This window comes from Talpa europaea (genome assembly GCF_964194135.1).
Source record: "Talpa europaea genome assembly, chromosome: 1".
Lineage (NCBI taxonomy): Eukaryota > Metazoa > Chordata > Mammalia > Eulipotyphla > Talpidae > Talpa > Talpa europaea.
The window spans coordinates 4,576,567-4,599,661 of record NC_140073.1 but is presented as its reverse complement, the minus strand read 5'-3'; the positions used below and the strand labels follow the sequence as shown (position 1 = coordinate 4,599,661).

The following is a 23,095-nucleotide window of genomic DNA, read 5'->3' as shown; positions in this document are numbered from 1 at the left end:
GCCACTCACAGTGCTGCGCTGGGGGCAAGGACGCGGAAACACTCCTGGGCAGCCGCAGCCACTGGGGCGGGCAGGTGGAGCTCCAGAGCCTGTGGTGCCCTGCTCCCATCCCCAAGCACCCACTCCCCTAGGGCCGCAGCCTCCCAGACCTTCTCAGAAAGGCCAGCCAACTGCTTGCACTGCCAGTGCTGGGAGGCACTTGAGAGCTCATCATAATCCTACCCCTCGTTTTCCAGATGAGAAAATAAGAACCAGAGAGGAAAGTGACTTTGCCAAGGCGTCCCCATAAGCTGGTCAGAGCCAGTGAGACCCAGATCTCCAGATCTCGGAGCTGTGCCTTTCGGCAGCTTTGTAAAGCGGGCTGCACGTGGGACAGCAGGCGAGGCTGTATGTGACACTTGTCTCCAGTCCTTCCCTCCACAGCTCCCGGCCCCTGCACGGCCCACCTCTTCCTCTCCCCACCAAGGTCAATGTGGTGAAACAAGGGGACTCCACGGGACCTCAGTGGTCCAGCCCCGACTCTCCACTCCTCATGAAGCCTCCGGCCTCTGAGAGATAATCAGCTGTTTAAAGATTGGGGGTGACACGGTCGCTCCCCCCAGTGACCCATCTAATACTGGACATCGCAGCACTTAAGCCTTTGGTCTGAGCTAAAACAAGTCTCCCTGGGTTGCTCAGCCAAGCGTAATCTGTCTCCGCGGTCAGCCTTTGAGTTACATGAAGACAGAACTCGGGTGCTCTGGTCTTCTCTAGGGCCCTAACCCGGATGGGCTTCCAAGTAATGCAACGAACTGATGTGCATCACTCTCGGGCCAGAGGGCCAGATAGGCAGGAAGTGCTTATGACAGAGAAGCAGCACTGCAGGGGCCAGCGGGCAAACTAGGGGAGATGCTGTTTTGATGGGCAGCAGGGCTCAGGAGAGCGAGACCTGCAGGACCCCAGTAGGGGAGCTGAAGGCTTGAGGTCGGGCACAGACCCCAGCCACGCAAACACTAACCAGGCGGGCCCAGGGAGGTTTCAGGCATTGCTTTTCTGAACCTCGAGGGAGGAATCTGCTCTTTCGTTCTCTCCAGTGCACTAAATGCAGCCACACGCTTCATAAACAGTTTATTGTCTTTAGCGTCCTAAGTGCTGGAGATGATGGCCCTAAACGGACCTTCAAGGAGACTACATTCTTAGAGTATCTTAGAAAGTTCCGTTCTTTTCTCAAGTTTTAAATGGGTTAAATCCCATTTCATTGTAAAGGGGGAAAAGACGGGACGAAGTCACAGGAAGACTCAGGGACTTTGGGGCCCTCATTTCCCGAGACCGGAACGCCGTGAGCAGGGAGGACCCCCTGCAGCAGACGGCTGCGGCTGGGAGGCCCGCTGGCTGCTCTTCCTGAAGAAATCCCAGAACGGGAATAAAGAGCTGCAGGAAGAAGAGCAGAGCGGGTTGAGACTCCAGAGGCCCCTGCCTTCTCCAGGCCCCATCAGTGCCCCATTAGTTGGGGCATTTCTGCTCTGGGGAAGCACTGGATGGAAATTCAGGTCTGGAAGAGCATCAGGAAAGGCATGGAATCAGAGTATACTCAGGTGGGGGAAACGAAGGAGAACTGCAAGGAAGGCTGAGCCTCTAGATAAATAAGGGCTTTGCTAACTGACCTCTACAAAAAAGACTGTGAAGACACAGCCCAGATTCAGAGTGCGGAATGGGGACATTTTGGTAACCAACCATCTAAATGACCAAGACCATTACAAACAGTCTCTGTCCAAGCAGCACTTACCCAGCCCGCTGCTGGGCACAGTGGGGTGGAGTGTGCTGTGTGAAAATGAACAAGACACAATCTTTGTTAAGTGCACACTCAAGGCCTGCCCTGGTACCCAACTCATGTCCTTCATCTACCTGGACAAAACAGATGTGATGCAAGGATGTGCTCTCCTCTCTCATCTAACTTCCTGGAGGTGCTCCACGAGGTAGGCTCTGACCTAGGTCCCCTGAGTCCGCTTGATGGCAGGAGAGGAGTCTGTCCTACCTTAGAAACCCAAAGAAGCCACGGGTTCCCTGCTCTGTGGGTCCTCTAGGCGGAGGTGCATTGTTCTGCTGCAGTGGTGGGGTGATCTGCCCTGCGAGGCTGTGCCCCCACTTTGAATCTGTCAGGAAAACAGGAAGGAAATGGCGTCATTCTGTAGGCCACTTTCATGTGAGCAGAAGGCGGGACACGCAGCATGAGCCCAGGTTTGAAGGTGAATGTTGGCCCTGCCCTTCCCGATTTCATCTCCACTTAGTAAGATGCTATTTGAGGGCCTCCCCAGTGGCGCAGCGGTTGAGCACTGGGTTGCAAAGCTGCCCGCAGCCTCTGCGGCGCCGGTTCGATCCCCAGCTGCTCCCCGGCCACCGGAGGAGGGTCCCACATGGTGCGCAGACCTCTCCTGCCGCCTGCTGCTCCCCTCAGCAGTGTACTTCGCTCCTTCTGCCTGCTCTGCAACCCACTCTGGCTCTGGTGAATTCTCTCACCCTCCCACACTTCTGACTGTACCCAGTGCTTGTATAAATAAATTAAATAAATAAATAAAAATTAAAAAAAAATAAATCTTTAAAAAAAAAAAAAGATGCTATTTGACCTTTGAATATTTCAAAGTCAGGCCCTTGAGATTTTTACACTGCTCCAGTCCTAGCCACTTGCCACAGCTGGTGTTTCTTCCCATGGAACAACTTGAAGCACGCACTCGCTCACGTCCCTGTGTCCGTGATAACTGCAGTCCACACTGAGCTCTCGTGCTGGTAAAAGATCAGCCTGGGTGGTCCCATCCTTGCTGGGTGCCCCGGAGGAGAGAAGACAGCTTCCCAGGGATCACCCCAACAAGACAGAAAAGTGAAACACATCCCTCCCAACTCTCTGTAAAATGTATCACGCCCCCTGGAAATGTTTTCAAAGAGTGGGAGCATCAGTTTCCCATCAGCAGCACAGGAAGGACACACACTGCTGCTGGTGGGCAGGCGGCGGGCGGGCGGGGGGATTCTGTTACTCAAGACAGCCCCCAGCCCTGATGATGGCCAGCAGGCACCTCTGTGGGAGTGAGTAACATCACACGCTGGGCAGGCCCAGACTCACTTCTGTGCTGCTCTATTCTCCAGATGAATATTACAGAAAATGAGTAGCAATTTGCCAAAACTTACCCTGTTCCTGGACATCAGTGTCATCAAACGCTGGGGTCTCCTGCCATTCCTGCTGGGTTTTCCTGTCCCTGTTCTGATAAAAAGAGGACCAAGGAAAGTCCTAAACTTTCCCCCTTTTGAGCGTGAGCATCTGAATGCTGCTTGCTGGTGAACTGACTTCACATGGTGCTGGGGCCTGGCTCCTGACTGCCCAAGCAGCTTCCAGATGTCCTTCCTGTTCCCATCTCAGCTTCCTCACTACTGTCGCTCTCAACCGTAAGAGCTGAGAACCAACCCACCTAGGTTTAACTTACCATCCCTGTTACCAGGTACCAACTACTGCCAAGGACAGAATATTGTTTCAGAAGTCAGGAGGAATCTTAACTTTACCTTGGAAAAATGTACAATCTATGTGGTAAGACTGACATATAAACTTCGTTTGTTAAGATAATGTGATGAGATTACCCCAGGAACCTGCTGGGGAGGACCGACAGAGCAGGGAAGGGAGTGATATTTGAACAGGACACTGATGGATGATGGGGTGGGGAGGGGGTCAGGGAGAGCAGGGCCTTCCAGACAGGGACACAGTGTACAGAGGTACTGTGCCATTCAGCATGAACATGACCAGCATGGCTGGAGCCAGGGCAGCAGAATGCAACTCTGGTGCAGTACCACACCATCTCGTTACTCCTCCCTGTGTTGTGGCATTATAGAACTTGTTTAAAGGGGCATCCCACCACCTGGCTCTAAGCCCCTTCATTTCCAGTGAGTGCCCTGATAGAAACACAGCCCATATATTTTTTTGGGGAACTCTGCCAAGTGGCACTCCAGGCCCTGGGTAGAACACAGAGAGCATGCTGGGGAGCTCCTTGAGTCACTTTGCTGGTGGAGAATTCCATAGCAAGGGGTCACAGACTGTCAAGGCGGGCCTGGGAGGCAGAGGATGGCACGCCCGGAGCAAGTGGAATGTAGTCTCCATCCTAAGCATCAGCTGGTGTATCTGAGATGAGTTTTTCTACACCCCCCTCCAGCCCCACACCCCAAAGGCAGCCACCTAGTCATATTCCTGTAAAAGTGAAAGGGGACTCTGGGGAGGAAGGAGGCCAGCTCTTCCTCCTCCTCACAGAATGGAGATGGAATTTGGAAGGCGCAGCAGCCTTGAATTCTAGCTTGAAGGGATGATTTTGTGCATTATTGAAACTATGGTTTGGGACTGTGCTGGCCCAAATGAAAGCATCTACCAAGATGAGCAGTGGGGAGCAGGAGGGCAAAGGCCTCTGAACCAGGGGAGACACCCCTTACAAGACAGTTCAGCTGTTGTGCTCTCCTGAAATCTTCAGGGGGGTTTCTCAGGCAAATGTGAGAGGAAAAATGCAACAGCTTGAAACAAGCCCGAGGGTGCCTTCTGGGACACCCAACGCTACACGATACTCCGAAAACCTGACGCAAGGTTGTCCTCTGAAGGTTCTGGGCCAGATCTGCTTACACGTATGGTTCAAGCAGAGGTGGTGGAAAAAAGGTATGTATCAGTCTGCTCAATTCTGGACCATTCCACTTCCGGACCTGCTCTCCCCATGTTTTATCCTTCCAAAATTTGGGTCTCAGGTCTGGGAGCTGAAATAACAAAGGGAATGGGTCTGTCCTTCCTGCCCATTCTCGCCAAATACCTCTTGTGAAACAGACCTCATTCATGCACGTGTTGTATTTTTCTATGCTTTCTCTGCACAGGCTCCCAATGTGTTCAGACGTGCACAATCCACACCATGATCCTGCACACTAATATCTCCCAAAGGGGAGAGAAAATATTAGGCATTGGACCATAGGAGCAAATTCAGTTTATTCAGCTCAAGTGACTTACGCTGAGAGTCACTGTGATCATTTCAATTTAGGAGAAATCCTCTCTGGGAACAGGGTCTACAGTGAAGACTGTCTTTGGGCTTTGAATCAAAATCAATAAACATGCTCTCTTTTTTTTTCACTCAGAGTTTTTTTCTAAACCCAGTATCAGGTGGAAAAGGTAATTATGTTGAATAAGAAGCTGTGGGTACTGTTCTTGAGGGAGATGATGTGTCAAACTAAGAATAGGAAGGTACGAAGGGTAGAGAGTGAGGGAAATGTTCCTTTAATAGCAATTATCTTGGTTGTATAAAGCGTCTTTGTTCTCTAGAGTTTCATGTACTCCTCTTGTACTTTCTCAATTCTGTGTTCCTCTCAAAGATACGATAAAACAGGGCAACCATCTGCCTAAAATCGCTCCAAGGGCCAGTTGGCCATGGCACAGTGAAAACTCTCCTGCCCACAGAGGCAGAGGTCTGAGGCCCTGGGTTCACTCTTCCCACAACTAAACTACAAGTCCCTCGAAAGAAGTGACTGGGTTTCAGGCAGGCTTGGGTGCCCCCCAGCACCTAACACAATACCTTGCAGACAGGGGACAGCATTATTCTTTAAAAATGAACATCACTTCACTTTTCTACTTAAAAATAGTTCAGGTCCTTCCCACGATCTTGGAAGGCGACTGCAACCTTCCATGGTCCAGGCTGGGGTGTGCAGTGATGTTTCTCTGCACAGTGCTCTCTGAAGCTGCCCCGGCTTGCAGTCACTGGAAGCAACATGCTCTCCCTCCTGGCTTCAGCTCTGAGCTACTCAGAGTGACTCTGGGAAGGTGTCCCTCTGGATGCCTACTTGGCCCGGGTAAGGTTCTTCTTTGTGGCTCCTGTGCACCCTGTGCTACATTTAGTCCTGACTGAAGCACATCCATCATAATTGGCTAGCTTTACACTTGGCACTTTTAGGAGAGGGTATGCTGTCCCTAGTCTCTGGCACATACTGGATACCCAGTAAGAGTTCGTTGAGAGAACGCACGTGTAAATACTGGAAAAGCGACGGTGTTATGAGTCCCAGGAAGGTGGGGGAGGTGAGTTGTGAGTGTCTGGATACTTAACATCAGAGCTACTTTGGAGAGCTAGAAGAAAAAGACTTGATTAACCATAATTTTTAAAAGGGAGGAAAAGAAAAAAGGTACCATTTTAGAGACCACTATGGAAAAGCAGCCCAGAAATGGAGGAGTAGCAGAATGTGAATCTCTAAAGGGGGAATAAGTCCCACAAGTGAAATCCAATACTCTGGGGCCACCTCAGGCCACTGTTGATGAAGTGCTCTCTCACCAGCGCTCTTAGCTGACACTTGCCTAGTTCCTCTGTAAAAACTAGATGTTCCCATACCCAGACCCTAGTGTAGCTGAAGGCAAAAAGATTTCTAAAGAGAAAATTCTATGCTGGATCTTACCTCGGTGAAAGACAGACTTTTTTAAAAAAAATCTCAACTGCAGAGAATGAGAAGCAGCTTTTTAAGCTGAGAAGTAAGGACCTTTTAATAAAAAGATTCACTGATGTGTGTATTGTGCAGCCACTTTCAGGACAGGCTGTGGCAAGGGTGGAACTGTTGGGTACTGTTCTGCCCACCAGGAAACACGAGGAAGAGGTCAGTTCAGTCTGCACTTAGACGTGCTCATAGCAGGGATCTGGCCCAGACTGCCATTCGGGTGCTTACCCTCCTGGTTTCCATGAGGGGCTTCTTTTTCCTGGGGCCTTGGCTGGAAGTCCCCATCTTGATGCTGAGATGGGGGTAAAAAACCCAGAATATGTTACTGGCAGCGGCAACATCACCACATTCAAGCAAATGGGGCCCAAATGAATATTTCAGCAGGTTAGCTATTTTTACACCACGCCTGGCCTGCAGAATAAATTGTGTGGCCAATTCTTTTTGGGTGCTGCTTTAATTCACAGTAGGATCCCAATTTGAGATATCTAGGGAGCTGGGGTTAAGAAAGTGTGATTGACAGCAGACATCAGATTTGAAATAACTGTGCACCAAAACCCAAGGGAAGGGAGGAGGTGAGGCCTCACCTCCATGGAACTCAGTTGAATGAAACTGCACAAAGCTTCACATCTCTCCCCTCACCTGCCACGGGAAGGTGTCTTCTGACTCTTACTGCTGTCTACGTTTGGAGGGTGTAGGGGTCTGCTCCCTCGTGGTCCACCCTCACTGCTCCGTGTAAATCCTGGGGCCCACACAGCCTTGAGAAAGAGCGGCTGCTTGCTGTGAAAGCCCTTTGGGCTAGGAGCAAACCACACCTTGGATTCTTCCACCAGCCTCTCTGGGTCTTAATAGGAATGACTGAATGGTACTACTCACTCATCCTGTCCCTCACAGAGAGTCAAAAGAAAATAGTAGCCTGCACATAGAGATGTGCTCAGTATTCTCTCAAACATCACAGCACCTTCGCTGATAATTGACACAAATCCTCTCACAGGCACTTGTATTTCAGCTGGATTACCTCTTATGGTGGAGTTCCAAAAGCATACTGCTCACAGGGTAAAAGAGAATTACATCTGATTTGTCATCACTCTTTTGAGGGTTTCTCTAAGTTCTAGTAAAATATTCGGGCACTTTCTAAGTCTTGTCCCTCCTGTTATCTGATAATACTGCCTCAGTAAGTACTCATTTAAAATGTGTTGGACTCAGTTGTAGAGATCTGATTGCATTTCCTCTCAGACTTCATCTTGATGAATAGAAAAATCCTGACTTGCTGAGGAAGGGACTGCAATTACATTGCAAATATCAACTTGCTTCCTTCCCTCGGCCCCCCTGGGATAGGCAAGGGCCAATGAAGCCTCAAGAGAGAAAGTAACTCCCACGAGGACATAGCTGGCAAGGCGTGGGATGCAGGACTTAGCCATTCTACCACCACTGACCTGTCCAGCCCCGACCCGCTGGGGGATCGGGGCACCTCCATGCATTTCCACTTCCTCACCATGGCTCCTGCCGCTTTCCTGTCAGCAAGGACCTTCAGAGTGGAAACAGGCTCCTGTGACTCCTCTTTTTCTAGAGTTGCTCACAGTTCATGAGGGCAGTGAGCTCCCAATTTGTAACTGCCAAAAGCAACTTTTAACACCAGCTTTACAAGTGAGGATAGACATTCTGTAGGAGCAAGTCTGAGAAGTCTAGCCAAAGGGAAAAATATGGTGTACAATTCTGATTGGACCTGGGAAGCAACTAAGGGACAAAGGAGGAAGAGACAAAAGCAGGACCCACACAACAGGCAGAAGTAAAGACAAATTTCATTTTGTGCAGAAAAGGCAAACTTACCAATCCAGGAGGACTGTCGTTGATTGGTTTTCCTACAATGGGAAATTTGAACATTATAATGGATCAAAACTCTGGGTCTCCCAGGTGGTGCAGCGGGTTGAGCACTGCACTGTGAAGCTGTCCACAGCCTTTGCAGCGTGGGTTCGGTTCCTGGCCAGCCAGGGAGAAACCCACATGGCGCAGCAGACCTCTCCTGTCTCACCCACTGCTCCCCTCAGCAGTGTGTTTCGTCAGTCTGCCTGTTCTGTTCCCCGCTCTGTCTCTGGTAAGTCCTCTCACCCTCCCGCGCCTCTGGCCTGTACCCCGGTTCTTGTATATATAAATAAATAAATCTTAAAAAAAATAAAATAAAAATTGGGCAATGTCTTCAAGATGATACTAAAGTTAAAGTCACTGAACACTGAACACTCTAAATGGAAGTATCTGTGTAACAGGAATCTTTCATTGAGTGATTATGTGTAAGCCAGACTTTGTACTGCCCATCTACCAATATTTTATCATTTTAACAACTCAACAAAATACGTACCATTATATTCTTCATTTCACTAAGTTGCACAGAAAGACTAAGTCATTTACTATGGCCACATTTACTATGGCAAAGCCACTGGGATTTGGCCCAGGCAGTCCAGCTCCGAGCACGTGTTCCTGGCCTCTTACTATGCAGTCTTGGGGCCCAGTCTGGCTAAACTCATTGCCACGTTCAGCTTGTACTTCTAACACGGACACCCACAATTCCCCTTTTTCTTTTCCATCACCCACATTTCCATTATCCTACTTACCAGGGGACAGATTTTCATGAAACCATTTCAGCTCCACATAGAGAGTGAAAACAAATGGATAAGGGACCAAGGCCATGTCCCCGTGCTTGAATTTCAGGTGGGACACTCTCTCCCATTTGCTTTTATCTGGGGAAAGGTGCTAAGGAGTCAGGAAAGTCAGCAGGAATTGCTGAGCACTGTTTTAGAGGTAAATCTTGTTCCCTTCCCTGATTTACCCTCCACACTGCCAATGGGTTTGCTACTTCCACTTGAATCTACCTCCACTTGAATCTCATTTCTGTCTAGGAAAGAAAGGATACAGGGAAATACAATGAAGTGTTCTGTAGCAAATGGTTGCAGATTTTCCAAGTTTCCCAAGACCACACGAATAGAATCCTGAAAAAAATGTTTAAAATTACTTTTAACACTTTGTAGGCTCAGCCAACCTTTCCCTTTACACGCGTCACTGTTCTTCACACGCTCCATAGTCTATTACAGTCCATCACCTTGTTCTTCCCGGAACGTGCCTTCTGCTATTCCATTTCTGTGCCTTTGTATAACCTGTTCCTTCTGCCTGAAATGTCCTTTCCACTTTAATGTAGTTCCAAAACCTACCTGTCCTTTAAGGACAGTTCAAAACTCATCTCCAGAGTCTCCCCTGATCCCCCCACTTATAATTAACTGTTCATCTCAAACTCCACAGTAGTGAGCTTGGGGTATTTGCTACATTTCATGCTGTTTTATTTTCCTTACTGGGAGAGCTCCTTGAAGGAGAACATACATCTGGCCTATCTCAGCATCCTTTCCATGGTCTCTACCACAAGAGGGCTTCAATAAATGTATACTGAATGGATAATACCCCACTTATTATTTTGCTTAAATCAGATCTTTGCTTATACTCTTTAAAAACCTTGATTAGTCTCCAATTAACCTATGCTTACTAGACTTATTTTGCAACATAAAAAGATCACTGGGGTCTCCCTGGTGGCACAGGGGTCAAGTCTCCTGCTATCAAGCTATTGCCAGCCACTGTGGCATGAGTTCAATCCCTGGCCAGGCAGCTGACCCACATGGCACAGCAGACCTCTCCTGTCTCGTCCATTGCTCCCCTTAGCAGTGTATTTCAGTAGATCCCCTTCTTTGCCCCCCTCTCTGTCTCTGGTGAATCCTTTGGGGTGGCATGCACCCCAGTTTTTATCTGCATAAAAATAAATCTTTTTTAAACATCACTGAATTTCCTTGTGAATAAAATCTGAATTTTAGTCCTAATTTTGCTATTTCGCCACTTTAAATCTCATTTTTCTCATGTTTGGACTCACAGAAGGCAGGAGTTATGTCTTGTTTATCTTTTTATTTCTGCATAGCATAGTATCTAGGTTATAATTTTAGTAGCTAATATTTATTAATTCCTATGGCTTTTATACATGTTAACATTCATATAAGTTCTGTGAGCTAGACACTTCTGTTATTTGCATTTCACAGATGGGAAAACCAAGACAGAGAGGTTAAATAACTAATTCAAGGTCTCACAGGTAGTAATGAGGGAGCCACAACATGAACCTGGGAATGGGGTTCCAGAATTCAGTCTTAACCACATGGTCACACTGCCTATCGATGTTTTCAAATGAATGAAAGATGGTAATGTCTGCCTCGAAACTAGAGAGTGTGAGAGAGAGACCACATAGAAAGCTCTTGGAAAACTTTAATGACTGTAAATGTATATAAGTCCTCTCTAGCTCCCTTTTATTGAGCTACTATATGGCAGGCACTGTACACACCTATTTCTAATCCTCACCACACTCTTGGCAACAGGTATTATCAACACAGTTGACAGGTAAGGAGACAGACTCAGAGAAGGTAGGTATCTTGCCCAAAGTCACACTGTGAAGGCAGAACTAGAATTCAAATCCAGGTTTGACTGGCTCTGGTCTATGCTCTCTGCACGTTACTGTGCTGCACTGAGCTTTTCTCTGACCAAATTAAGGTAGCAAAGTGAAGTAAACTCTGCTTTATTCACAATTAAAACAAGCAGAATATTGTCACAGTCGTATATGAAAGCAGTTAGCACTTATAATGATGTTTTAGAGGTTCTGCAACCTACTATATCTTCCTACTCTATCTTTCAACATGAATGAGGCAATTAGGACCCAGGGAGAAATTATTTGCTGAGCGGTCACACAACCAATTAGTGGATCTGTCAGGACTAGAATCCCGCACCAGTCCCCAGAATGCTAACTCCTTGTCCAAAGCTTTTACTAATTTACAAAGCTGTCCACCAGCTCAGTCTTCTTCCTATTGGAGAGTCTAAGGTAGAGGAGAGGGGTAGAAAAGGATTGGAAATGAAGTGGGAATAAAGTAATTGCAAATGTTTCCAATTAAAGTGAAGACACAGCAGTCTTGTCTGTGTGTTTACAGTGGAGTTTCCTGAACGTCAAGTACCAGGCAGCGGTTGGGATGGTGAGGTTTCCCAGAGCCCTGGAAGGCGGCAGCCTTCCGGAAGCTTTCTCCGTGCCAGCTGCCACAAAAAAGAGCCGCCATGGCTGGGAACTCTGGTGGAAACAACTCCCACCCTCAAAGGTGCTGACACTTCAACTATGAGAATTGAAAAAGGATACACAGGCTTTAATTTTCCTTGGAAAAACAGTAACTTCTTTTTTTTTGTAGAGGAAGTATGGCAGGGAAAAGTAATTTACTGGAGAGCGTGACTTAGTTTGTAGGATAATTAAAATGTGAATATGGACTCGTCTTTAGCTTGAAGAATAAGTTTCCCAGAAGGTGTCCGCTTCTTTCCCTACCTCCAGCTCCTGGGAGACGACTTCCTTTTTTTCTATCTCTTCCCCTCTAGAAGGTAAACAGACAAGAGACAGACACGTAAATCAAGAAGGAAAGCTGTGGAGACAGTAGATTCTTCTCCAGTAAAAACAACACTTCCACTGAGCTAAAGAAACATGACCGAAAGAGTTGCATGTGCTGACCCAGAGCTGATGGGAAGACATGACCTCCCAGGTGGTGTGTCTGAAAACTGGTAGAGGTTGTATCAAAATATTTTCATTAACCTGTCAAGACCTGAGATTTCCACTGTGAAAGTTAGTGATCTGTCAGACCAGTTGCACTTAATTGTAGTCTGTGGATCCTTAGGAGTCCGGGAGACTCTTTCAAGGGGTCTCCAAGGGCAAAACAATTTTCATAATAACACTAAGGTGTTATTTATCTTTTTAATTAACATTTGTAAACATTAGTGCAAAAGGAATGGTGGGCAAAATTGCTGGTGCCTTATCACAAATCTAGCCAGTTACTCTAAAACTGCACTAGCAGTTGTAAGTGGTCTTCACTTTCACGCATGAAAAAAAAATCCAGTTTCACTTAATATTCTTGAAGCAGTAAATAGCTAGTTTTATAAAATCTCAACCCTTGAATACATGCATTTTTAATATATTAAGTGACAAAATGGGAAGTACACATGTGCTTCTGCTGCATACGGAAATATGACGGTTGTCTGAAGAAAAGCACTGTGCAACAATTTAAGCTGCTAACTGAACTGTTTTTGACATGGAATGGTATTTGATATTTTACTTGATCAGCTGACAAGTTACATTTTTTATTCAGACTTGGGAATCTGACATTTTCTCAAAATTGAACAAAGTGAGCTTATCAATTCAAGGAAAACAACTGGCAGTATTTGCTGTTAATGATAAATTTTAGGATTTCAAGTAAAATTTTAAACTTTGGAACACTATGTCACCATGGTGAAGCTGACAGCCTCCAAATACACAAATAAGCATTTTCTGATAAGACTGGTGGTGAGATGAGCAATTATGATTTTTTGATACTGCATAATGAAATGTGTCAACATTCAGACATTTGCATGTATCAGAGAACCAATGTTTTCCAAATGACCAATGAAATGTACCATGTTCCAAAGTCCTTGCAGGTAATAAAAGATGCATTCAAAGAGTAAGACAGACCAATGAATTTTAATGTAGCAGCGGTCAAGACATTCACTGCCATAATTTCAGGTTCCACACTGCAACTAACCTTTCAAAAACTGCTACTTAAGAAAAAAAACTACCACGTGGTCAATTTTTGATGTAGGGTTGGTCAAAGAATATCCACGATGATCTGAGAAGGCTGTTAATATATCCCTACCTTTCACAACTATAAATTGATGTGAAGCTGGATTTTTTTCATGTAATTCAACCAAAAAAAATTTACAAAGCAGATATGATTATCTAGCAGTCTTCTATTAGGCCAGATATTGATGAGATTTATAGAAATTTAAAATAATCCATGTCTCATTAATTTTTTTGAAAATATTTTCAATAAAAATTTTAATATTTAATAAATTTATTATTATTATTTTAAAATTAATACATTTTAAAATAGCAGTAATACTCACTCTGGCAGTATATATACCAAAGCTGGAATGACAGAGAAGATCAGCATAGCCTCTGTGCACGGATGATATGTAAATAATGAAGTGTGAACCTGTACTCCTAAACATAGTGTTGTCAACTAGTTGCCTCAATTAAAAGTAAAATTAATAACCATAAGAAAATTAATTTGTGGTAAAATATATAACCTAAAATTCACCATTTTAACCACTTTAAGTACACAATTCAGTGGTACTAACTACATTCACAACCAGGTATGCAGCCATCATGATTTATTTCCAAACCTATCTCCCCACCCAGAAATACTGTACTCGTTAAGCGCTCTTGCCTCCACCCAGACTCTGGTGACCTCTCCTCTACTGTCTCTCGATGACTTTTTCTATCCTAGTATTTCATATCAGTGGAATCACAAATATTTGTCCTTGTAATTCTGTGACTTGACCTGGCATTAATGTCATCCATATTGTCCATGTATTCCTTACTTTTGCAACTTCTCTTTACCATTGAACAAAATTCCATTGTATTTACCAACACAGATAATCACGTTTTGTTTATTCATTCACTTATTTACGGGCACTCGGTCCCCATTCATTCAGTCTTTACACCTTGTGATTATTGTGCACCATGGTCCCCTGGACACTGCCGATACACAAGCATCTGTTTGTGCCCGTTTCCAATTCTCTGGGGTATGTTCCTTCAAGTGAGAACACTGGGCCGTACGGCATAAACACAATGACATGTCTGACTTTTTGAGAAACTCCCGAACTGTTTTCCGTAGCAGCTGTACCATTCCCACCACTATATACAAAGGCTCCAATTTCTTCAGATCCTTGCAACAACTCTTACTTTCCATTTAAAAAAAAAATTAGTCATCCTAGCAGGTGTGAAGTCTCTCCGTGGTTTAGAAATCAAAGTGGTTTTGATTTCCATTTCCCCAGCGACTGGTGACATTGAGCATCTTTCCACGCACTCGCTGGCCTGTGTCTTCCCCGGAGAAGCGTCCATTCTGGTCCTGTGCCCGTCTGGTCCTGCGGGTGCTTCTCGTCTACACTTCTCCCACAGAAACAGGTGTGTTATTTGTAAGTGTTTCCTGCCATCTGTGGGCTGCCTTTTCACCCTGCTGATGTGCTCTCTGATACACAATTAAAACAAACTTTAATGACGTCCAATTTCCCATTTTTTCTCTTTCCTGTGCCTTTGGTGTTATAGTAAAGAACTTGCTACTAAGTCTAAAGTCATGAAGATTTGCCCCTTTTCGTCTAAATTTATGCTTTGAACCACTTTTAGTTAACTTTTGTAAACTGTTTAAGGTAAGGGTCTAATTTTACTCTTCCACACGTGGGATAGCCAGTCTCGCCAGACTGTCCTTCCTCCCTGGAATGATCCTGAAATTCTAGTTGAAAAGCAATTAACCAGTTGGAAAAAAAAAAAAAAAAGAAAAGCAATTGACCATAGATGTCAAGGTTAATTCTGGGACTTCAATTTTATTCTGTTGGTCCATAGGTTGTCCTTATACCAGTACAATTTTCGATTACTTGTAGTTTTGTAGTAAGTTTTTAATTGGGAATTGAGAAACTGCTTGCGGGAGGGGGGGTGTCAACTTTATTTTTTGTAAGATTGTTTTGGCGATCTTACATCGCTTAAACTTTTATATAAATTTTAGGATGGGATTGTCAATTCCTGCAAAATATGTCATTGAGATTTTGATAGGGATCGCATTGACTCTGTAGATTACTTTGGGTACTATTGTCCCCTCAACAATATTAAGTCTTCTAATCCACAAACAGGGGATATTATTTTCTTTCAGCAATTTTTTGTTTTCAGTGTCCAAGTTTTTGCCCCTCTTTGACAAAATCTATTGCTAAGTAGTTTTTTCTTTTTGATACCTTTTGTAAATGGGATTATTAATTAATGCTCACATTGTTTATATACAATTACAACCATTTTTTTTGGTATGTTCATTTTGTATCCTGCAACTTTGTTGATCAATTATAAGCGTTTTTGCGTGTGACAGATTCTTTAGGGTTTTCCACATATAAGATCATGTCACCATCAGGTAGCAATAGTTTGACTGCCTTTGCAATTTGTATTTCTTCTTCCTGACTAATTACTCTGGCTACAACTCTAGTGCTATACTGAACAGAAGTGGGGAAGGTGGGACATCCTTGTCTTGTTCCTGACCTTAAGGAGGAATCTTTAACTTTTTTTTTTTTTTATAGAGGCATGTGTTATTTTTTTATTTATTTGTTTTGTTTATACAAGCACTGGGTACAGTTAGAAGCGCGGGAGGGTGAGAGAATTCACCAGAGCCAGAACAGGGAGCAGAGCAGGCAGAAGGTCCGAAGGACACTGCTGAGGGGAGCAGCGGGCGGCAGGAGAGGTCTGCGCGCCATGTGGGACCCTCCTCCGGTGGCCGGGGAGCAGCCGGGGATCGAACCGGCGCCGCAGAGGCCGCGGGCAGCTTCGCAACCCAGCGCTCAACCGCTGCGCCACGGGGGAGGCCCGGAATCTTTAACTTTTTTTTGGAAAGCTTTAACTTTTAACCACTGACTATAATGTTAGCTATAGGTTTTCCTTATATGGCCTTTATCATGTTGAGGAAGTTCCTCTATAACTTGAGTGGTTTTGTTTGTTTTTTATCCAGTTTTGTACATGTATCTCTTTATTTTTCTTCCCCGGGTAGATTTATTTGATGATTATGAAATTCCATAAAGTTGACACCAATTTACATTGCCATCAACAACATGCAAGGGTTGTCTTCTCTCCACATCCTCTCCAACACTTACTTCTTCTCCTTTGGATAATAGCCATTCTCACAAGTATGAAGTGATAGCTTATTTTTTTCATTTCCTTTTCCCTAATAATAAGAGATAATGTACATCTTTTCGTGTACCTGTTGGCCATCTACATGTCTTCTTATATCTCGAGTGTTTTTATAATGAAAGGTTGCTAACCTTAGTCAAGTGATTTTTCTGCATCAGTTGAGATGATCATGTGTTTTCCCCCTTCATTCTATGAAGGTAGTGTGTTATATTGTTTGGGTTTTGTATGTTGAAGCATTCTTGCATTCTGAGGTAAATCCCAGGAATGTAAATAATGCTAATATTTTCATTAAATTTTAAAAAGTTATTTTGATATATGTTAACAATTAATTATGTATTATTTTAAAGTTAACAAGTATGCTGTTTTAATTTTCATGTGATAAATATTGACAGGATAACCCACATAATCAAAATCTCTTTGGAAACCTCAATAATCTTAAGAGTGCAATGGGGCCCCGAGGGAAAAAAATTTTTTTTGAGAACTGTCCTAAGGTTTGCCATCGCTGATGTATAAACTTACATGAGTAATAAATATACAGCATGTACCAACAAAATACCTGGTAAAGAAAGTCCTACAATATCAGCCAGTCTTCCAGGCTGGGGGAAGGCAGACAAGGATGACCTGTGGGAATGCACTAGCTTGTATTTGCAGTCTATGATCCTAACTTTAAAATTACCTGATGCTGTTCCCATATCTGATTTTGAATTTATACACACTGGGTCCTGCATGAAGAAACCTCGTCTCTGGAAATGGGTAGGTAAAAGGTTTTAAACTCATTGCTTCCAAAAGATAACCTAAATAAAGTAGAAATATTAGATAATTACTAAAAAGCTAAAGATAGCTTTTAAATGTCTGGGAAAGATGATGCAATATCTCTTCATGAGTAAAATGTGCAACACTCAGCACCACTGCCTACATCTCAGGCTCAGTTCTGCTCTAAGTCCCCTGAACCATTCTCCTGCCTGCATGGGAAGCACAAATGGTATGGTGGGACAATTTCTAAACTTGAAGTCAAAAAATGTTTGAGTTGGGGGCCTCCCTGGTGGTGCAGGGGTTAAAGACACAGAGCTATCAAGCTATTACCAGCCACTGCATGACAAAGAGCTATTACCATCCCCAGCCTGCCAGGGAGCAACCCACATGGTGCAGCAGACCTCTCCTGTCTCCCCCGCTGCTCCCCTCTGCAGTGTATTTCAGTAGCTCTGCCTGTTCTGCTCCGCACTGTCTCTGGTGAATCCTCTCACACACCCCCATCCCCGCACCTCTGGTCTACACCCCAGTTCTTGTAAGCATAAATAAATCTTTAAAAAAAAAATGTGAATTGGAGTTTTGTCATTGTCCTTACCACTTTGTGCAAATCACTTCTTTTCCATAAAACTAACACTACTAACATCTGATGACTCACAGGGTTTTTCTTAGGGTTAAATCTATCTCCTAAATATCTCTTGAATCTATTCTCTCCACTTGTCCCCACTTTTCCTAGAACCTAGGCCAATGTGAAGAGAGCTCAATGCAACAATTCAAAGGGGGGAAAAAAAAAAGCATGATTAGAAAGACTTCTGCTATCAATTTCAGATGATGTTAAGGGACTAGCACATCCTTCTGCTACAGCCAATGCAGCAAGTAAGGGCGTTCACTAGCGTTTCCAGCGGTGCCAAGGAATGTGTTATATTCACGACCTCTCAGCTACTCTTCCCCCTCACCGTTGGTGAGACTGCTGGATGCCCCAAGAGTGCCCACTAGACTCCTAGTACTTGTGAGTTTTACTTTTCCTACTCCAGAGTTTCTGCTCACCTAAGGTTCTCTTTGTCAGGAACTCAGGAAAGGGGAGAAATGGAAAAAGAAGGCTGGCATGTCTCTTTTGCTCTAAGACGGCATTTGGTATGCACTCCTAAGTAGGAATTAAACACACTGATTTTCTGTCACTAGAACATTTCTGTGCCTCTCTTTATTTGTAAAGTAGAGATAATAAATGCTGGACTCTTCATGAAAAATTAAATAATAAATGACAGTAAGAGGTCCAGAGTTCCTAAGGATCAAAGCTACTTATATAAAATTTAAGATATTGATTTCAGAGGCAGCCAAGATGAAGCAGATAGAACAGGCACAAAAGAAGAATAATTTGGGTTTTTAATCTCAGCCCCAGTGTCCCTATTTAGTTTCTCTGGCCCTTTACTTTCTTATTTATACAATAACAACAACTAGCAGCAACTACTTTTTGTCATGCCCTATTTGAAGTACCTTATATATATTATCTCAATCCCTACAACAAGTTTGTGAGAAAATCTGATAGATAAGGAAACTGAGGCAGTGAGAAAGGAAATAATCTTCTTATAGCTCTGAAAGCTGGAATTGGGATTCAAACAGAGACAATGTAAATCCAAACTTGATACTCTTAATCATTTTGTAATCAGTAAAATATTATGCACACATCAAGGACTATTGTCATGGAAAACTCTTGTATGATGGAGTCAAAAGATCTATGTGCCCAAAAACCGGAATTTCCCATGATTTCCAAAGTTCAAGTCTGGGGCTGCCAGTAAAGCGATATCCCACTAGTCTGATCTCGGCTGCTTGGGATTAGAATGACAGGCGGCTGGAGCCAGAGCCCATGAGACTATTTAGACTAGAATTGCAGTCAAAGTGAAAAGAAATAGTTGTTGTCAACAGTGAAGTTACCAGAGAGGAAATACTGTTCATATCCTGAGGAAAAAAAACTTGCTGATTCCCCATGCCAAGGCATGGCAGGAACCCAGGCTCAGTCTGAGGGGATTTTAGTGCTACCTGGTAAGACTCAGATTGCTGGCACAAACATTTAGCTCTCAGATTCCTTTAAAATGTAGACACCTCTCCCTACAGACTAAAGACTGGGGTGCAACAGGGCAAAGGAAATGAAGGCTGTCTGTTGGAAATGACAATCCAAAAAGGAAATTTCATGTGCTGCACCACAGCTGGCTGTCTGAAAGAAGTGAAAACAACCCCTTTCTAGCTGGGGCCTGTTCCTGTTAATTAATGGCTGCCCGCTTCAGAAACAAACACCACACACTAATTAACTCATTTGAAAATAAAGATTAGACAGCATAATCCAAAACAAGCATAGTAGTAGTGGTTCAAAGATTTCACAAGGTTATTTTCTAACACCAACACTGCAGTCATGGTTATACTCCCTCTCCGTAACTATTATTAAGTTGATTAGATCTTGCAGATGAAAGGTCAGATTCTCAACCCATTTTTAGGTGCTCACAAAACATGATGGCTTTTAAACAAAAGCACAGTCACAGGCTATATGGGATAGTGGGAAAGATCTAGGATTCGGAAGTGGAGAACCAAGACTCTGCCTCTTACTAGTCATTAGACCCTAAGTCAGTCACTTAGCCTCTTTATTTCTGTTTCTATATCTACCAATGGGTAGATGGAATCGTGGTGATTAAATAATGTTGTAAATGATACTTTATATACTCTATAGAGTATTATATAAACATTAGCTATTTTGATAGATTTGAAAATGTTCTCTCCATACTTCACTAGAAAAGCAAATCCAAGAGAGGAAAACTGACTAGCTTTAATCTCAGTGCAAAATATGTCAAATACCAATCAAGAATCTTTCCTTCAAAATCTCCAATAATTAGATTTAAATGGCATATAGGCACTGATGTTACAAAGAGAGATTTTTCAAGATTTCACATAAGGAAACATCTGGGTCAGTGTACAGAATGGGAAACAGGGCTGAATGCCACATGAGGGTAATGATGGCATTAGGAGATGCCCAGGAAATATTGTCACTAAATACGCAGTAATACTTGATGGAAACATCCTCCACAGAGCTAAGGAATAAGAGCCTTCACAAGCACTTATTCAAATTACATTAACTAAGTGGATCTAATATACGAAAGACCACTAATGAGTGTGAGCAACACAATAGGGAAACCCCACAAGATGCTATGACCCTAACACCCAAGTTTTAAAATTCAGTTTGAGGACAATGCCCAGCTTCTAGCTGGTCTCAAGTGTGCCCACCTTTGCTGAAGTAGATTCAGAAGTGCCCTTTGTTTCAGAGGGGATGAGAGGGAAGTGACCTCACCAAAGAAGGAAATGACTTCTACAAGGTCACATAGCTCAGTATGGAAGCAGGACTACCCTCCCCCAAGATTGCTGACTCCTTTACCCATACATTTTCCATTATCTCATAGCACCTGGTGAGTCATTTTATTAAATTGTAACCTTCCTCACTCTCCTGATGCTGAATGACTCAAGGCAAACTCGGTTTGGGTACAGAAGCATAAAACCAATATATATGATTTTCCAAATAAAAGTTCTGAAAATACTATCTTGTAAAGGGTTACATTAACATTTGTCTGTCTTCAAGCTCTATCTTCAAAAGGAACTATTCTCCACGTCCTTACCTTGCAGGATGATTAGGGAAGTTAATGAAACGGTGCTCGTATACTTGCTTATTGTACTGCTTTACACATAAGCTATCCAATAAAGAATCGTTCTTTTCAAAACAAAACAAAGTGCTAAAATACGGGACAGGAAGAGGCTGATCTAAGAATATCTAGGATACTCCCATAGTGACTGATGTCGTTCTGTTTTCTCAGTAGGTTTCTTTCTACTCTTTCTGGAAAGACACAATCTTCAAAATGCCACTGGCATTTGTTCAGGAATAGATTTGCCCTTAGAACTGTGTCAGATTTTGTTCTGTTTTGAATGGGGTGGGGAGAAGGGTAACTAAACCTTCCATCAGAGAGGTAGAAAGACACCCTGAAATGAAATCAAAAGGCCTACGGGACCAGAAAGGCGTGTAAGTCTAGAGGCACCTAAGTGCCTCTTTCACCTCCACCTTAACCATCCTAAAAGTTAATGGAAAAACTACCTTTGGTCAGTATGTCCAGAATTATTATTGCCTCTGTTCTGGAAAAGCAATAGGATGGTATCTCGGCTCACCACTCTGTCTGGTAGATGTGGCCTGTTACATGAAGATCAACCCATTAGCATTCACGTCACACAGAATTCACCACAGCAGTCTAAAAATCCTACCAACTCCCAGGAACCTAAAAAGCATTTTGCATGTAAAGCTGCAGGCAATGAAGGCCATTTTACTTTTTGGTTACACAATGGGGTGAACCGCCCTGAAGCTGTACATGTAAAAAAGATTAAAAATGGAAAAGGGAAAAAAAGCATTAGTCGTTTCAGAAGGGTAAGTGGTGGAGAGAATATGTAGAGACCAAACAAATTCTTTATAATTTTGAGCTGAAAACACTGAGTCCTTGATGTACAAATCTCGAGGGTCTTAGTGACAGACAGCTAAAAGAAAGTATGAAAAGAAAGCCTCTAAAATAAACAGCTTTGTTCTTGGCAGGGAAAAATGGTAGATTCTGAAGAAATTAAATTAATAAGAAAACTACTTTTTATATAAAGAGAACCAATGTTACACAGGATATTTGAGCTATTTTGCCAACTTTAACCCAATTCTGTTGAGATATTGCAGAGATGAGAATTGTATTCACTAAGTTTACAACCAAATATACTTGACTAGAAGAGATGGCCTAATTTGGCCAAGGTCACACATCTAAGGCAAGACTAAAACTCAGACTTATTGTTCAAATAAGATAGTCCAGCTGAAGGCAGGGTGTCAAGAATGTAGCTCTCTTGGGCCTCCCCAGTGGTGCAGCGTTTGAGCGCTGGGTTGCAAAGCTGCCCGCAGCCTCTTGCAGCGCCGGTTCAATCCCCGGCTGCTCCGCGGCCACAGGAGGAGGATCCCACATGGCGCGCAGACCTCTCCTGCCGCCGGCTGCTTCCCTCAGCAGTGTACTAAGGTCCTTCTGCCTGCTTTGCTCCCCGCTCTGGCTCTGGTGAATTCTCTCACCCTCCCGTGCTTCTGACTGTACCCAGTGCTTGTGTAAATCAATCAATCAATCAATCAATCTTTACAAAAAAAAAAAAGAATGTAGCTCTCTTATGAACTGGACTAGATTCAATAATAGCCTCAACTCTCTATATAGTACTACCTAAACATAGCTCTAAAATAACAGAATCAGGGCCTCCCCGGTGGCACAGCGGTTGAGCGCTGGGTTGCGAAGCTGCCCGCAGCCTCTGCAGCGCAGGTTCGATCCGGAGGAGGGTCCCGCATGGCGCGCAGACCTCTCCTGTCGCCAGCTGCTCCCCTCAGCAGTGGACTTCGGTCCTTCTGCCTGCTCTGCTCCCCGCTCTGGCTCTGGTGAATTCTCTCACCCTCCCGCGCTTCTGACTGTACCCAGTGCTTGTATAAATAAATAAATCTTAAAAAAAAAACAAAAAACAAAAACAGAATCAGGTATAATTGCCAAGAAACATAAAAACCTTCATACTTTGAAAATCATCCAACTATAGGGATTTGATGAACAGGCCTTAGCAAAAACAAAAACAAAACTCACATTTGCAAAGCACCTTCACTTTACATGATGCTTTCATACCCACATCTCACAAGATCTAAAAAGCTATTGATGCAGGCAGCGCAGATTGAGCTAATTTACCTTCCATGCTAACTGGTCTCCTTTTACCTGATTTGATTCTCTCCATCTTGTTTTCATTCAGCATTCATTGAGTTCACAAATACTATGTTCAGACAGGAAGAACTGGAGATAAAGAATTTGATCCCTGACTCCAAAGAACTTAAAAAGAATTTTAAATGCAATGACCACTACACAAGAGGGTAGGGTGATATGGGAACATGTTACAGAGAAACCTACACTAGCATGGAAAGAATTCTACTCTAAGTAAGTGGCTTGCATCTGAAGGAGGAGTATGAGTTAGGAAGGCACAAATGGAGAGTGCACAAACAGCAGATGCAAGAAACCT

At 43.8% G+C, this 23,095-nt stretch overlaps 1 protein-coding gene across 1 annotated transcript; it reads right to left on the bottom strand.

The window, feature by feature from the left end:
- Positions 1-1,295: 1,295 nt before the first annotated feature.
- On the bottom strand, positions 1,296-17,035 carry MAJIN (membrane anchored junction protein; the record flags this gene model as incomplete). Its single annotated transcript, XM_084252438.1, has 10 exons — positions 1,296-1,410; positions 2,015-2,132; positions 3,160-3,232; positions 6,688-6,751; positions 7,893-7,984; positions 8,287-8,318; positions 9,066-9,191; positions 9,365-9,440; positions 11,840-11,885; positions 16,935-17,035. 10 exons carry the CDS (start codon positions 17,033-17,035, stop codon positions 1,296-1,298), a joined length of 843 nt encoding a protein of 280 aa, XP_084108564.1.
- Between the last annotated feature and the right edge of the window lie 6,060 nt (positions 17,036-23,095).